Genomic DNA, 17787 nt, shown 5'->3' on the forward strand with positions numbered 1-17787 from the left:
TATTTTTCCTATGCTTTTCCATGAATGCAATACTGAGAAAGAACTTTTTCCTTTCTTCATCAGAACTCCTTATTCAATAAGCATTTTTGGGGACCACTTCTTATGGATTTCAAAGTATTGAGTTATTCTATTTCCCTTTCTAAAAATACAGTAATATCTTTAACCAAACTAAGTAAATATAAAAATACCATCATACTTGGGATTTTATATTGTATTCCTTTGCCATACCTTTTCTTTCCCAGTCTGACTAACGTACTGATGGAATTATATACCTTTCATCTAATTAAAGTTGGCATAATAATACACAAGCATTAATATAACCGAATGCGCTTTACTAAAGAATACCTAAACGTTTAATTCTTGCATCATTTCCCTAAAGACTCTACCCTATAAGAAAAGTACAAGTTATCCACTTACATATATGTTTTAGAAAGTTAAATATTACAAACACTATAAAAGTACGGAAAATAATATAACCAATACCTAAATACCTAGCATCCATATATTAACATTTTGTCATGCTCACTTTCAATTCATTTAAGGAAAAAGCTCACTCGCATGCCTGTGCACACAACGCACACAGCTGGAGAGCTTGTATCAATTTTTGCAACACTTTCTCAATCTCATTCAATTTTTTTGTCCTCTGAAGCAACTGCACTAAAGTTGGTCTCCATCATTCCCAAACAACATATTGTGATATGTATTCTGAAAAAAATAAACTCAATTATACCTATACCTGCAATTTTTTCCTGCCACCCAATATTTTGTGATTTATCTATGCTAATATAACAGGTGTAATTTGCTCATTTTATCTAATGGATAATGTTCTACTGTATGAAAATTATATTTATTTATTTATCGTACTATTGACAGAAACATAGGTTGCTTCCAGTAGTTCGCTATTATAAACAGTGTTGAAATAAGCAGTTGTACATGTCTCTATTATAAACAGTGTTGAAATAAGCAGTTGCACATGTACTAGGTTTTCTTTAGGGTAGCAGCTTTTAAGTTTTCTTAAGAACTGAGAACAGTAAAAAATAATGCAACCAAGTGCACTCACACACACATTCATGGATAAATACACCCTAACACAAAAAAACTGAAACAAAAGTTAATTGAAGGATTTCTATATTCAGTGTTTAAAACAACCAGTGCTAATGGTGACCAAATAATTCATTTCACGATCCACTAATGATTCACTACAAGTCTATGCTAGGGGTTGTTTCTAGTTGTCTCTTATTTTGTGAGTGAAGTCCTTTGGGAATCCTAGGTTTATATCAGAGACTCTCTAATTAGAGTTCCAATTTTGCTTGGGCAGGGCCCTGCGCCTTGCTTTCATCCTCTGCATCCTGTCGGCCTATGAAAAATCGAAGTTCAAGAGTCTTGGATTCATCAAATACCCTCAAGGCTTAATTCCTGGAACTTCTCCTTTTCTTTGGTTGTTAGCCTTTGAATATTCTTTAATTCTTTTTTTCTTCCTAGTATATTAATGTACCTAAAATATGTATTGCACATTTTATACAAGTTTCTTAGTTGTTTCTTAGTCTAGTCTGCCATATTATTGGAACAAGTTTTCCTCACTGTGATTTCCGAACAAATGAATCATTCAGAAGCACTCTTTTTAGCTTCCAAACATAAGGAGTTTTCAGGCTTTGTGTTTATTGTCAATCTCTAAATTTACTACACTGTTATCAGAGAATGGGATCTGTATGTTATTAGTTCTTTGGTATTTGATGAGACTTCTTTCATGGCCTAGGATGTAGTGAATTTAGGAAAGATTTGTTAAGTATTTCAAAAACACAGTCACATACCGCATAATGGTGTTTACATCAATGATGGACCACATAGACAACACAGGTCCCCTAAGATTATAATACTGTTCCTTGTCAATGTTTAGATATGTTTAGACACACAAATACTTACACTGTGTTACAATTGCCTACACTATTCAGTACAGTAACATGCTGTACAGGTTCATAGCCTAGCAACAACAGGCTATACCACGCAGCCTAGATGTGTAGTAGACTATACATCCAAGTTTGTGAAACTATAATCTACAATGTCCACACAAAGATGAAATTACCTAATGACACACTTCTCACAGTGTATCCCTGTTGTTAAACAACACAACCACATACTGCTATTTGTTGAAAAGGGTTCTATATCTGTTTGCTTGTTCAACTCTTCTCCACCTTATTTTTTTTGTCTAATAACTTCTGATAGAAGTACTTAAGATTATACAAGTATTAATTTGTCAATAATTGCTATTATAAACAATGCTGAAATGAGCAGCTGTACATGTCTCTGTGGACATACACCAGGTTTTCTCTAGGGTAGGTTTGTCCATTTCTCCTTGTAATACAGTTTTTGCTATATATATATAGAGAGAGAGACATCAGTAAATGCTTTCAAGATCATTACTTTATCTTTTTAGTTTATTGTTCTTGAGTTTCCCCTTATCGCCAGAAGTGCTTTTCCCTCAAGAGTCTGAAATTATAATGGTTCTATTACAGTAGGTAGCTAGCCAGGCATGAGTGGAGCAGGAGAGGGCTCCCCTACTCACAAAGGAACATCAGGCAACCATCAAGTGATGGTCCGGCAGCTGTCACACTGTCTTTCTAAAATGATAATTGGTCACAGCCAGTGCCAGGGAGAGGCAGTTTCTGAATAGGTAAAAATACCTGAAATTGATAATCAGCAGCTTCCAATAAGATTTCAGGAACTGGGCAAGTGGGCTCGAGCATGCGCATTAAGAGACAAAAATGAAGGAGTATGACCTTCTGGGGGCATTCCACCAGAAAAGGGAAGAAAAAGCCTCAGGTAAACACGTGTACAACTCTAGTAAACATACTGTGCATGCTCACCTCCCAAGTGTAGGCAGGGCACCATGCATAAGGGAAGAATGAAGGGAAAGGGGTGCAAGACGGTGGAAGTAAGTCAGCATGTAAAATGCTAGGTTCAAGGTTATATGGGGCCTTGACCTCAAGGTGCCAGCCTGGGCCTCTTCCAAGTATATATTCCTTTCTTTTTTTTTTTTTTTTTTTTTTTTTTGAGACGGAGTCTCGCTCTGTCGGCCAGGCTGGAGTGCAGTGGCCTGATCTCGGCTCACTGCAAGCTCCGCCTCCCGGGTTCACGCCATTCTCCTGCCTCAGCCTCCCGAGTAGCTGGGACTACAGGCGCCCGCCACCGCGCCCGGCTAGTTTTTTGTATTTTTTAGTAGAGACGGGGTTTCACCGTGTTAGCCAGGATGGTCTCGATCTCCTGACCTCGTGATCCGCCCGTCTCGGCCTCCCAAAGTGCTGGGATTACAGGCTTGAGCCACCGTGCCCGGCCTAAAGCTTTTTAATAAACATCTACTCCTGCTCTGAAACTTGCCTCCGTCTCTTTTTCTGTCTTATGACCCTCAGTAGAATTCTTTCTTCTGAGGTGGCAAGAATAGAGGCTGCTACAGACCTGTACAGATTCGCCACAGGTAACTTGGATACCTGCCACCGCTAACAGTTCCACTAGTGCTCTTTTGTTCATTATTCGTTGGGTAATATGAAATTGCCATTTTTGTAGGTAAAACAGTGGATTATCAGCAATGTTCAATCAAACATGTGTTTTTGCCTTATCCTTTTATTTTGAAAACTTCTGTGTAGTTATTAGTTTTATGTGTAGTTTTATTAATCACAACATGTAGTTGGACTTAATTTTTTAAATTTGATTTGATATCAGCACAATTTTTAACATTAACTTCTTAGCATGGGAAAAATAGTTCCTGCCTCACTGGAAGCAGTGTAAATTCACTCTTCATAGTTAGATATACTTACAAGGTGTAAGCTGAGGTTGCCAATTCTCGATTATTCGTTTTCTTCCAATTATTTTATGGGATTTCAAACACACTATATGCATTCTTGCTTCTTTCAGTGAGTGAAATTTTTTCTAATCCCTGCTTTATAGCCTTTTTAAGGAGTCTGACTTTATGTGAGGGGCTCCACCCTTGCCATACTGCCATTCCCAGGGCTTGAAAGCGTCACTCCACAGCTCTTAAACGCCTACCCAGTAGGCCTGTGGATCCACTGTTTTCAGCTAAGATTTCCCACTCTGACTTCCAGCTCCTTTTCTTGTCTAGCACCTGGGGATTTCCCTTTCATTCTTTTGAGCTGGGTTTTTTGTTGTTGTTGTGGTTGCTGTTGACATAACACTTTTTCCCTCCTGCATTGTTACACGTGTTTGTAGCAGAATGGAAGCCTTTCTGGGTTGGTTTGGCTGGCCTCTTTGATCAGAACTCCTGATGATACAGGTTGGGCATGGTGGCTCACGCCTGTAATCCCAGCACTTACGGAGGCTGAGGCAGGTGGATCACTTGAGTACAGGAGTTCAAGACCAGCCTGGCCAACATGGCGAAATCCTGTCTCTACTAAAAATACAAAAATTAACTGGGCATGCTGGTACATGCCTGTAATTCCAGCTACTCAGGAGGTTAAGGCACAAGAATCGCTTGAACCTGGGAGGTGGAGGTGGCAGTGAGCTGAGATTGTGCCACTGCACTCCAGCCTGGGCAGCAGAGTAAAACTGCCTCAAAAACAAAAACAAAAACAAAAAACAAAAAACCAACCAAACAAAAAAAACCTCCTGATGATCACTTAACATCCTGATGATGTACTTAAGCTAGCTTTGTACACAAACACCTCTCATCCTCTCATTGAAATGAATATTTAAAATAAATAAAATGCTTAAATAATGACCACACTGGTAGCAGTCTCTGCCCCACACCCATTTTAGCTTTGCTTCAAGCAAAGTGACCCTAAGGTGATAAGACAAATCAATTGCAAAATTATAAATAAAGTTTCTTACTGATTTTTTTTTTCTATTGGGGAATAAGTTAGTGAAGCCTAGGTAATAACTGTGTTGCAAATTACAGTTCTTATGGCTAGCAATCTAAATGTTCTTGTAGCAAACAATGTAGAAGAAAAAAAAAAAGGTGGAGGACTCACCCTTCTTGATTTGAAAACTTATCATAAACCTATAGCAATCAAAGCAGTTGATTGACACACAGAACAGACACACAGACCAATGGAATAGAATTGAAAGTCCAGAAATAAACCCACACTTACATAGTGAACTGAGTTTTAGCAAGAGTGCTAAGTTCATCCAGTGTGGAAAGAATAGTCTTTTCAACAGATGGTACAGAGACAACTTTTCCACATAGGAAAGAATGTAGTTGGACTCCTCACCTCAGACCATATGTAAAAATTAACTAAAAATATTTTAAAATTTTAAAATATTAAAAATAAAATAAAATATAAAACCGTAAAGCTCTTAGAAGAAAGCATAGGAGTAAATGTTCATTACCTTGGATTTTGCAATGGATTCTTAGATCTGACACCAAAAACACAAGCAACAAAAGAAAAAAATTGATAACATGGTCATCAGAATTAAAACCTTTTGTGCAAAATTATCAGGAAAGTGAAAAGTGACAGAGTGGGAGAATATATTTGCAATCATCTCTCTGGTAGAGCTTAATATCCAGAATACATAAACAACAACTATAACTCAACAACAAAAACACAACCCAGTGAAAAAATGAGCAAAGGGCTTGAATAGACATTGTCTATAGAAGAAATACAAACGGCCGATAAGTACATGAAAAGATACTTAACATCATTAGTCATTAAAGAAATGCAAATCAAAACCACAATGAGATACCACTTCGTACCTATGAGGATGGTCTGAACTGTTTCTACTCATAACGCTTCTGACATCCAATGTGTGGGTTTTTTCCACACCAACAGCCAGTTCTCCAACTTTCTGGACACTAACTGGGTGTCCAACAATTCAATTCAATTCTGTTACTACCCAGGGTTAGCACAAGTTAAGGGCTCAGACCCACAAGACTATTCCCATTTCAGATTCCTATAGTGAGTCTAGGCCACCCATACTTCAGACCAGCTAGCTTTATAAGGTCAGGGGGTTCCCATAACCCCATCCTCAAATTCGAAAATTTGCTAGAAAAGCTCACAGAACTCAACAAAACAGTTTACTTACTATTACCTGTTTATTATATAGCACGGAACTTGGAACAGCCAAATGGAGGAGATGCACAGGGCAAAGAAATGGCATAGAGCTTCCATGTGCTCTCTGTATGCCACAATCGCAGCACTTCTATGTGTGCACAAACCCAGCAGCTCTCTGTACCCTGTAGTTTAGGGGTTTTTATGAAGGCCCCATTAGATAGGCATGATTGATTCAATTACTGACCACTAGTGATTACATTCAATCTCTAGCTCCTCATCCCTCTCCCCTTTCTGGAGGTCTGGAAGTGGGGCTGAAAGCTCCAACTTTCTAATCACATGGATTGTTCCTCTGACAACTGGCCCCCATCCTGAAATGATCTAGGAGCCTCCCAAGAGATCACCTTAATAGTATAAACTCAGGCATGGTTGAAAGGGGCATGATATGAATAATAAAAGATTCTCCTATCACCCCTATCACTCAGGAAATTCCAAGAGTTTTAGAAGCTCTGTGTTAAGAACCAGGGACAATGACCAAATATGTATTTCTTATGATCACAAATCGCTATTTTTTAAAAAGGAAAATAATGAGTGTTGGCAAAAAGGTAGAGAAATTAGAGCCCTTGTACATTTCTAGTGGGAATGTAAAATGGTATAGCTGTTACGAAAACCAGTTTCGCAGTTTTTCAGCCGGGCACGGTGGCTCATGCCTGTAATTCCAGCTCTTTGGGAGGCAGAGGCGGGCAGATCACAAGGTCAGGAGATTGAGATCATCCTGGCTAACACGGTGAAACCCTTTCTCTACTAAAAATACAAAGCAGCCAGGCATGGTGGCACGCGCCTATATTCCCAGCTACTTGGGAGGATGAGGCAAAAGAATCGCTTGAATCCGGGAGGCAGAGGTTGCAGTGAGTTGAGATGGCGTCACTGCACTTCAGCCTGGGCGGCAGAGCGAGACTCCGTCTCAAAAAAAAGAAAACCAGTTTGACAGTTTTTCAAAAAGTCAACATAGTAATTCTGCTCCTATGTACATACCCCAAAGAATTGAAAACATAGACTCAAACAGATACTCGTACATCAACATTCATTGCAGCACTATTCATAGTAGCCAAAATGTGGAAACAACCAAGTGTCTATCCACAGGGGAATGGATAAACAAAATGTGGTATATACATATAGAGAAATAATTTAGCCATTAAAAGGAATGATGTTATAATACATGCTACAACATGGATGAACTATGAAAATATTATGCTAAGGGAAATAAGTCAGACACAAAAGGACAAATATGTATGATTCTACTTATATGAAATATCTAGAACAGGCAAATTCACAGAGACAGACAGGTTAATAAGGACTGGGGAAAGGAGGGAGTGGAGAGTTACTGGTTAATGGTTACAGATTTGGGGCAATGAAAAAGTTTTGTAATTAGTAATGATGGCTTTACAACATTGTGAATGTATTTACTGCCACTGAATTGTATATTTAAAAAATGGTTATAATGGCAAATTTTGTGTTATATATATTTTAACACAATTTTTTAAAAAAGCAAATGAAAAGGAGCATGGCATAGTATTAAATCTTCCAGATAACCAGAGTTCATATCTCAGTTTTCCCACTGACTAACACGGTAACCCTGGGCCTCAGTTTTCTGATTTGTAACAATAACAAAAATAACAACAATTATTGAGGATTTACTGAAGCCAGTCATTGATCCAAATACTTGCATGAGCTCATTTAATCTACACAACAACTCTATGGGATCAGGTACTATAATGATCTTACTTTACAGACAGGAAACTGAAACACAGTGATCAAGCAATTTGCTTAATATCACATAGCTAGTAAGTGCCAACAGAGGTTTGAACCTAAGTAATCTGGTGCCAGAACCATTTGTCTTGAATGTTCATAAAACTGGAGATCATGAAACCTACTCTACAGAGTTATTTTAAGAATAAAATAATATCTTTCATGCAGTTAGTACAGAGACTAGCACCAAATAGGTATTTAGTACACGGTACCAGGTTATAACTATTTATTTCACTAATACAAGGAAAAGCATATTCTCCCCTTTCCTCCCTCCAGGAGTAGCTATATTAGCAAATGCCAAGTAATAAAAAAGAAAAAAACAAAAAACAAACAAAAAAAACAACCTCCAGTTTCATTTTGACTGCAGATAAAAATCTGTCAATGTACACACACACACACACAAACCCCTCTTGTTTTATAAATAGGGTACCCAAATGTCTACTTCTGGGCTTACAGAATATATAGACTATGCTAACAGCTACTAACTTAACCAGGCTTTAGCGCTATATAAAATCCTCAGATTTAAGAACACACAGCTATTTTATAAGCTTTTAAATTCCTAAACCCAGTTCATTCCACCAAGCTTCCACATCCCTAACATTTTGGTTCCTCCCCTAAAAATGCTGGCCTCTTCTGTAGTCATATATTCTTTCTTGAAGACTTTTTTTTTTTTTTTCTTTGAGAGAGGGTCTGGCTCTGTTGCCCAGGCAGGAGTGCAGTGGCACAATCTTAGCTCACTACAACCTCTGCATCCTGGGCTCAAGCCAACCTCCCACCTTAGCCTCTCAAGTAGTTGAAACTACAGGTGCACGCCACCATGCCTGGCTAGTTGGTTTGTTCGTTTTTTGTAGAGATGGGGTTTCACCATGTTGCCCAGGCTGGTTTCAAACTCCTGGGCTCAAGCAATCTGCCTGCCTCAGTCTCTCAAAGAGCTAGGATTACAGGCATGGGCCACTGTACCCGGCCACCTTCCTTGGAAATCTTATCCTCATATTTATCTGTTTTATTTCCCCACTGACCTAGCTGATCATTGCCCCTTTCCTAGTCTTTTTCAATAGATTCTTAAACATGTAACTGCCCTATGTGCTCACATAATATTGCCACTACACTTAAGGGATATTTGGCTCTTCCTTGAGGGCATTTCTCTATAGTTAATTATCCTTTACCTCAGTATTATTAGTATTCTCCAGGCTTCTCAATATTGTTTCCAAGTAGTAATCCTTAACTGTCCACTCAGCTGCCTGCTGCAGGTTAATAGCCCCATTCATTGAATTTTTTTGAATCTGGCTCATACTCTAGCTCTTTACCCCAAGCCCTGCCTCGAGCTTGAATGGACAGCGTAGGTTGTCAGATAGCTTTTCTGGGTTCCCTGACATTCTAGATTCCACGGCCACACTATGGTCCTTGTTATCATCTGCAACTGTTTTATCTCTGAAATTTTAATAAGATTATCAGGCTGTGGTTGAGATACTGAAGATAAGGAAAGATTAAGCAAGTTCCTTTAAGAGGTATGACAAGGATACCTCTGAAGTTTGGAAGAAACTAGATGAGAATAGATACAGATGTTTTCAGGTAGTGATAGAAAGTAGGAGATCCAGCCTGATAATCTCAATTTTGTTTGTAAATTAGAAGACAGGATTGCCTCCTTATGTAGGGAGTTTGAGTAGGACAGGACAGTGAATGATGAATGTTTTGAGACAGGTACCAGTTTGGGAAAGTCACTGAGGGAAGCAGGAGAGGAAGTTGACTAAGGACAAATAAAAAATGCTAATATGCATGAATGTGTGGTTGTTACACTCAAGCATTGCCTGACTACTCTATGGGGTGGTGGGGGAGTGGTGTAACAACCCAGAGAAATAGTAACTTTGAGTCAGATTCGTTTGTCTGCAATGAGGATGAATAGGGGTATATAAAAGAGTCAGACTTGTAAAAGGCATTGCCTACCTTTGAAGAAGCAAACTATAAAAAATAGAAAATGCATTTCAGATGTGGTTTATATACACAAGACTGAACACCAATAAATAGACATACAAACAGGCAATAAAAAAGTGATGAATTTATATTTATGTAAATGTTAAAGGTATTTACATATTTGTTTTTATTTCCTGCTGCTATGATCAACCAATGGGTCTACTAATCTTTTAATCATACTTTCTGAGAACTATCATAATTATTTGAGACATTTACCTCATAAATAATCCCAAGGCCTACTGTCCTTGTAGTTTTTAAATATTCTGAAGTTACCAACTTAAAAAGAAATTCTAATAAAAACTCATTATTGAAATAACTCTTTTTCTGTGAATTTCTTTTAAGTTAATTTTGCTAAGGAAATTCTGCCACAGAAAGAGAGACCCATGTTATTTAATAATACATTCAAACTTCACTTGAAACTTTAAAAATGATAAATTCACTATTGACACATACTGAGAATAAGATCTTTTTCTATCAAGTATTGAGATTCTTTAAATTGTACAATCTGAATAACTATTTTTGCAACAAAAGAGAGAGCATATTTTTTTGTAAACAACTGAAAAATACCCAAACTTTTGTGCATTAAAAATATTATGAATCATCTTCTTGATCTTTCTCTTACCTCTATATAAAAATTTTGGCCCCGAAATAAAAGATAAGCTAATTTGTAAAAGCAATTTATATTAGAAAGACTTGTAAATTGAGAAGACCTTCCTCTTTAATAGCTGTAGAGATTTAAGAGCTGTAGAGATGTAAATTTAACACAGAAGGGAAATATTACTAAATTTTTCCACAGGAGACAAATCAGAAATTGTTTAATGACTAAATCACTAAAATCAAAGATCTAAATAATAAAGCAAAAATAACTAAATGTGGAAATATTGACAAAACTATTTGCTGGCTTGGCTTCTCCTAAAGAATTCTAATTACTGCAGATACTTGCATTGTTGTCTTAAATAACAATGAGGAGACTACATCAACAAATATTCTATTTCCAGAAAATGAATTTAATTGCTTTCCTCAAAGTCTTAGGTTAAAAGAAGTCCAAGTGTAGAGACTGATATTTGTAGACAGACTGGGAAATCCTTTCCAGATTTTGAAGTAAATGAAGCATTTGTAGGTTCTTAATTCTTGAATAAAGAAATGAGGCAGGTAAGTTGGCAATGATCAAAAGAAAGTAAACAAAGCTTAAGTTAGCAATGGTTGAAACAAAGTAAACAAAGTGGAAATAAATATAAACAAATTAAAAAATAGAAAAGATTTCATTGCACTCATTTCTTGCATGCAAGTACATTCTTCAGTTTTCATTTATATGAGTGATATATATATATATAATTATATATGCAATTTTGCTACTTGAGCAAGCTTCACTTGAGCCAGTTTTAGCTTTTGCTTGGAAGTATGTGACTTGTTCTCTCAGCATGCTTTTAATGTGCCCTTCTGATGGAGATTTATGCTGAGTACTCTTATCACACGTTCTTGCATGAACATCTTTTTGTCAAATCACTCTTAGTTGGTAAAACATAATAACTCTTCAATGAACTGCAGTGTATTAACAATCCAGGCTAATTTGCATGGTCTGCAAACAACTCAGAAAATAGCAAATGTTGTTGCCATAGCTGTTACTAAAGCTTTAGGCATTGCTACATTTAACTAAAGAATATTTACTTAGAGTATAAAATTACAAATTTATATTATATAATTATACATGCTTAAGTTTCCCTTTTCATTCAGTTAATCATAATGGAGATTAATAATTGTTTAAATCAAGTTTTTGCTCATGAGCAGAAATTCTGAGATCAATTAAATCTTTAAAGTAAATGTAATAAACACAAAAAATCTTCATAAATAGTTTGCATTGCCTCCACCTTTTCTCTTAGTATGTGGAAAGGAGGAAAAGAATAAGTATGTATATAGTTTTTAAAAAATATACTTTCTCCAAACTCCTTAATCTACTACTAACCACCTGTATCTTCATGCTACTTTTGCTAGTCATCAGATACATAGCTACCTGTTACTGGGTCTAAAGCAGGGAAGAAAAGTGAATATTTAGTGCTAACAGAGGAATTTCTGTAACAACTACATGTTAGCTTAGGGCTAAAGGACTATGCAACTGGGCCCCTGAAATCAGGATGCTGTGTTATATTGCCCAAAGAGGCCATGATTCCAGTATGAATAACGCAAAACATGTCGTCTTTTAGAATACTTACGGTAGCCACATTTTTTACAGCCTGCTCTGACACTGTCCTTGTTGCAACCTGAAATACAATTGGATAGAATTTTAGGAAGTAAAAAAAAAATGCAAAAATTAAAAACTTTATTGTATGAAAAAAGCTAAGAAAAACCATTTGTTGTAGAATTTCTTTTTTTTCTGTTGAGACAAGGTCTCACTCTGTCACCAAGGCTAGAGTACACTGACAGGATCACAGCTCACTACAAGCCTCCAGCTCCCAGCTCAGGCGAGCCTCCTACCTTAGTCTCCCCAGCAGCTGAGACTACAGGCATGTGCCACCACACCTGGCTAACTTAAATTTTTTTTTTTTTGTAAAGATGAGGTTGTGCTTTATTGCCCAGGCTGATCTCAAACTTCTGGCCTCAAGCGATCCTCCTCTGGCCTCTCAAGGTGCTGGGATTGTAGGTAAGAGCCACTGCACCCAACAGAATTTATTTATTTAAGAAACAGCAACAACAAAAAAATCATCTCTAACCCAGCTTAATGACCTACTCAATTATATGACTCTTATAAATCAACACAAAGGCCAATTTACTCAAATCATTAAGATTTTTTTCTAATTCAATATAATAAGACAAACACACATGGCCAATAAACATAAAAAATGCTCCACATCACTAATCATAGAGAAATGCAAATGAAAACCACAACGAGATACCATTTCACACCAGTCAGAATAGCTATTATTAAAAAGTCAAAAAACAACAGATATTGGTGAGGCTGTGGAGAAAAGGTAATGCTTATAGACTGTTGGTGGGAATGTAAATTAGTTGTCACTGTGGAAAGCAGTTTGGAGATTTCTTAAAGAACTTAAAACAGAACTATCATTCGACCCAGCAATTCCATTACTGAGTATATATCCAAAAAAAAAAAAATCATTTCACCAAAAAGAAACATGCACTCACATCTTCATTGCAGCATTATTTACAATAGCAAAGACATGGAATCAACTGAGGTGCCCATCAATGGTGGATTAAAGAAAATGTAGTACATATACACTATGGAATACTATGCAACCATTTAAAAGAACAAAATTACATCCTTTGCAGCAACATGGACCATTATCCTAAGTTAAGAATTAACACAGGAACAGAAAACCAAATACCACATTGTTCTCATTTATAAGTGGGAGCTGAAACATTGGGGACTCATAGACATGAAGATGACAATAACAGATACTGGGGACCAATGGGAGGGGAGGGAGGACAAGGGTTGAAAAATTGTTGGGTACTATGCTCAGTACCTGGGTGATGGGATCATTTGTACCCCAAACCTCACCATTATGCAATATATCCAGGTAACAAACCTGCACAAGTATCCACTGTATCTAAAATAAAATTTGAAAAATAAAAGAAAGTTAAAAAAAAAATCTAGTAAATAGTTAAGAGTTTAAACATTCCAGGAATTCTACAGCACTGAAGAAGAAATTCCAGGGTACTCTGGCCTGTCCCTCAAATGTAAAATAATTTACTTATTTTATATATATATATATATATATACACGGACATTTACTTTTTTACATATATATATATATATATATATATATATATGGACATTAAGGTTAACAAATATTTTCCTGTTTTCCATTAGAAGAAAAAAAATCTAATTTCTTATAGGAATTGGTGAAATTCCAGAAGACTTACTGTAATTGCTAGGTATTATAAGAAATACCTAAATTCAACACTCAAATTTTGACAAGAGAAAAACTAGTCATATATCCATCCAGTTCTGATAAATATTTACAAATACAGTAATCCTGTATAATTAGTAGCACATGCAGGCAATGTTGAAGATATAAATACCAGAGACAAATTAAAACTGATTTCTTTTTATTGTGATAAAATATAAACAACATACAATTTACCATCTTAACCATTTTAAAGTATACAATTTAGGTGTATTAAGTACATTCACAATGCTGTACAACCATCATCACTATTCATTTCTAAAACTCTTTCATCATCCCAAACACTAACTGTATTCATTAAACAACTGACTATTCCCCCTTCCCTCTAACCCCTAGTAATCTCTATTCTACTTTCTGTCTCTATGAGTTTGTCTCTTCTAGGTTCTTCATACATAGGGAAATCATACGATACTTGTCTTTGGGGCCTGGATTATTTTACTTAGCAGAATGTTTTCAAAGTTCATCCATATTATAGCGTGTATTAGAGTTTTATTCCATTTTATGGCTGAATAATATTCCATTGTATGCATATATAGTTAAAACTAATTTTATCCTCCAATAGTGGCTTCAATCAACCAACGAAAGCCCCAGTATAGTATTATGTCATTTTCTGTTTTTTTTTTTTTTTTTGAGACGGAGTCCCGCTCTGTCGCCCAGGCTAGAGTGCAGTGGCACGCAACCTGGGCTCACTGCAAGCTCCACCTCCTGGGTTCACGCCATTCTCCTACCTCAGTCTCCTGAGTAGCTGTCACTACAGGTGCCCGCCACCACGCCCGGCTAATGTTTTGTATTTTTAGTAGAGATGGGGTTTCACCATGTTAGCCAGGATGGTCTTGATCTCCTGACATCATGATCTGCCCACCTCGGCCTCCCAAAGTGCTGGGATTACAGGTATTATTACATTTTCTTGGTAAAGGGCATATAATTTCCAAACCCTTGAAATGGAGAAATAATCCTAACTAAATATTTAAATACATACAATCCAAACATAAAAGTGTTAATTTAAAAATAAATATAATTTTAAAACTATTTCTTTGGTGTTATGAAGTTAAAAATTAGTTATTTTCCCCTTAAATTTTAATATTGTTTTAAAGTATACATTATTGAGGTGGGGCATCATGGCTTACGCCTGTAATCCCAGCAGTTTGAGAAGATTCCTTGAGGCCAGAAATTTGGGGCCAGCCTGGGCAACATAACGAGACCACATCTCTACAAATTTTTTTTTAATTAGCTGATCATGGCATGTGCTTTTAGTCTTAGCTACCTGGGCGGCTAAGGTAGGAGGATCACTTGAGCCCAGGAATTCACGGTTATAGTGAGCTATGACTGCACCACTGCACTCCAGCCTAGCTGACAGAGGGAGACCCTGTCTCTGATTATTCTAGTAAAAGTACAGTCTCTTCTACTATAATACTTGTTTTAAAAATGCAAATATTGTTCTAATGTAATTGATACATTAGGGAAACATTTGAGTATAATGTGACTTTCATCCACATAAAACACTAAGTAAATGCAGAACATTGCATCTAGCTGATCTGAACCACACAGGAGTATACAAAATGCACAAGCACATATATCTCAAAACATTTCTAGTGACCTCAGTTCACCAAAAATGTTGAGAACATCCATTCACATCTGGCGTTACAACTTTTTATGGATTTCTTATTGCCCTCTTACTGCCACTTCATAACTCATAAACTGCAACTCTTCTGAAGTTCACTTGCACAGCAAACTCCAGGTCTTTTAAAAGGTAAAGTGTCATATTTATTGTAATATTTATGCATTTTTTTAACCAATTAACATGTGTAAAACTGTGCTACTGCTTCTATGAGATTCCTATCTTTTTTGAGACAGAGTCTCGCTCTGTTGCCCAGGCTGGAGTGCAGTGGCGTGATCTCGGCTCACTGCAAGCTCAGCCTCCCGGGTTTACACCATTCTCCTGCCTCAGCCTCCTGACTAGCTGGGACTACAGGTGCCCGCCACCATGCCCAGCTAATTTTTCTGTATTTTTTTTTTTTAGTAGAAATGGGGTTTCACCGTGTTACCCAGAATAGTCTTGATCTCCTGACCTTGTAATCCGCCTGCCTTGGCCTCCCAAAGTGCTGGGATTACAGTCGTGAGCCACCACTCCCGGCCCCCCCTTTTTTTTTTTTGAGACCGAGTCTTGCTGTATTGCCCAGGCTGGAGTGCAGTGGAGTGATCTCAGCAAACTGCAACCTCCGCCTCCCGGGTTTAATTGATTCTCGTGCCTCAGCCTCCTGAGTAGCTGGGATTGCTACCACACTCGGCTAATTTTTGTATTTTTAGTAGAGATGGGGTTTCACCGTGTTGGTTCCTATCTTTTTTTAATGTGTCATTGAAGCTTTTGTGCATTGTGCTCTAATCCCATTGTTTCCCCGTAAACCCTGTCATAGTTAAAAACAAATATGTTACATTGTAGCAGTATTGACTGGAATAAAATCAGATGAATAATATAATCTGAGGGTCTTTCACTATGAAAACAACTGCATGTTGAAAAAAAGCTCAGAGAACTGGAGTCAGTGTTAAATCTATTTCCACAGAAACTGTAGATGCTAAAACAACTGAATAAAATTATGCTAAATGCATCATTACTATTACTACAACAGAATAAAAATGTTCTAATAGACAGATCTGAAATAATCTTATCTCAGTATGCATTAGAATTGAATTCATGACAAAAGGCACTGATAAAACTCATCATTCAAGTATCCCATAGTTTTAGAATAAACAAACTATGAAACTTTTTCTTGGCAGGTCATCTTGTTTCCTAAAGTTGAAACTTTTACATGACAGGGAAATATAACCAGAATTCTAAATAAAGTACTTTATATCAGCTAGTTCCTCACCAGTCTTTGGTTAAATTATTATTTCAGCTTCATTAGTCTTTAATTTTCATGATTGGGCAACTGAATGCTTCTACCCAAGAGTTTGAATCTGAGGCAACTGACTTAGTAGATCTGAGACAAGTAACACAATGAAGTGGGGACAGTTAATTCATTCTGTTGTCAGGATCCAGTTTCCAGGGGCACTGATGTCACTGGCAGTAGCAGCCCTAACCAGGTCTGGGCTTGTGCAGGATCTTGGATATGGGTTCCCTGGGTCATTTCTATTTTCTGACCCTTATTATGCAGGCTTTGCCTAGATTCAGTGAGCTACCTGATATCTTTCCTTTTCTACTTAACTAGTCAGTTTCTATTGTTTGGAATAAGGACCCTGGCTGATATAATGGCACTCAAAATCCATGTCAAACTGACTATAGTAGGGCTATACTGTGAGGCCCTTACTCAGCTAAGTTACCTACTTCCCTGCCTTGGGCTCCTGTGCAGTTCTTGGCTCCATTCCTTTTGGAAGTTTGCTAAGGCTGTCCAGAGTAATACAGTGTGCCCATCTCAAAATTTTCCTTTCTAATCATAACCTGCAATCCAAAAGGCATTATATAAAAACATATAAATTTGACATTGGAAGAAAAAACTGAATGGCAAAAACCACCAAAAGCAAACTCAAAAGACACATGGAAACTTGAGAAAAAATATTTGCACCTCACAGGACCAAAAAAGGGCAATTATCCCTATGCATACATCTCAGCGAATCATTAAAAAAAAGACCAGTAACCAATAGGAAAAAAATGGGCAAAGGATGTTCACAGAAACGGAAATAGAAATGACTCTGAAACATGTGGAGATATGCTCAGTCCTATTTAAAACAACAGGTAAAATGTACACTAAAAACTATACTAGTATTCCATTTTCACTTATCAGAATCGCAAAGATTGAAAAGGTTGAAGGAAGTGTAGGGGGGCATCCTCTCATACATTGCTGGCAGGAGCATAAATTAGTACTATCTCTTATGGAAAGCAAGCTGATAAAACCTGTCAGAATTACAGGCGTATATACCTCTCTGATACAATAGTCTCACATTTGGGAATTAGTTCTCCCAATTTATTTGCACAAATGCATACTGACTTATGTAGAATGTTATTCACTATAGCATTGTTTGTAATAGGGACAGAGTGGAAATAATTTAAATGTCAATACGGAACTGGCTAAATCAATTATGGTATGAAATAATGG

At 36.9% G+C, this 17787-nt stretch overlaps 1 protein-coding gene across 4 annotated transcripts in view; it reads right to left on the reverse strand.

The window, feature by feature from the left end:
• Positions 1 to 17787, reverse strand: part of SREK1IP1 (SREK1 interacting protein 1) — a 46306-nt gene that overhangs the window by 20063 nt on the left and 8456 nt on the right. For 3 of the 4 annotated variants that reach the window (NM_001261537.1, XM_015140028.3, XM_078003813.1), the window contains 1 exon segment: positions 11987 to 12034. The exons of the other annotated variant lie outside the window; for it this stretch is intronic. In NM_001261537.1, coding sequence (NP_001248466.1) covers positions 11987 to 12034 — 48 coding nt within the window. 4 annotated transcript variants of the gene reach the window in all.

Source organism: Macaca mulatta, chromosome 6 (assembly GCF_049350105.2).
Source record: "Macaca mulatta isolate MMU2019108-1 chromosome 6, T2T-MMU8v2.0, whole genome shotgun sequence".
NCBI lineage: Eukaryota > Metazoa > Chordata > Mammalia > Primates > Cercopithecidae > Macaca > Macaca mulatta.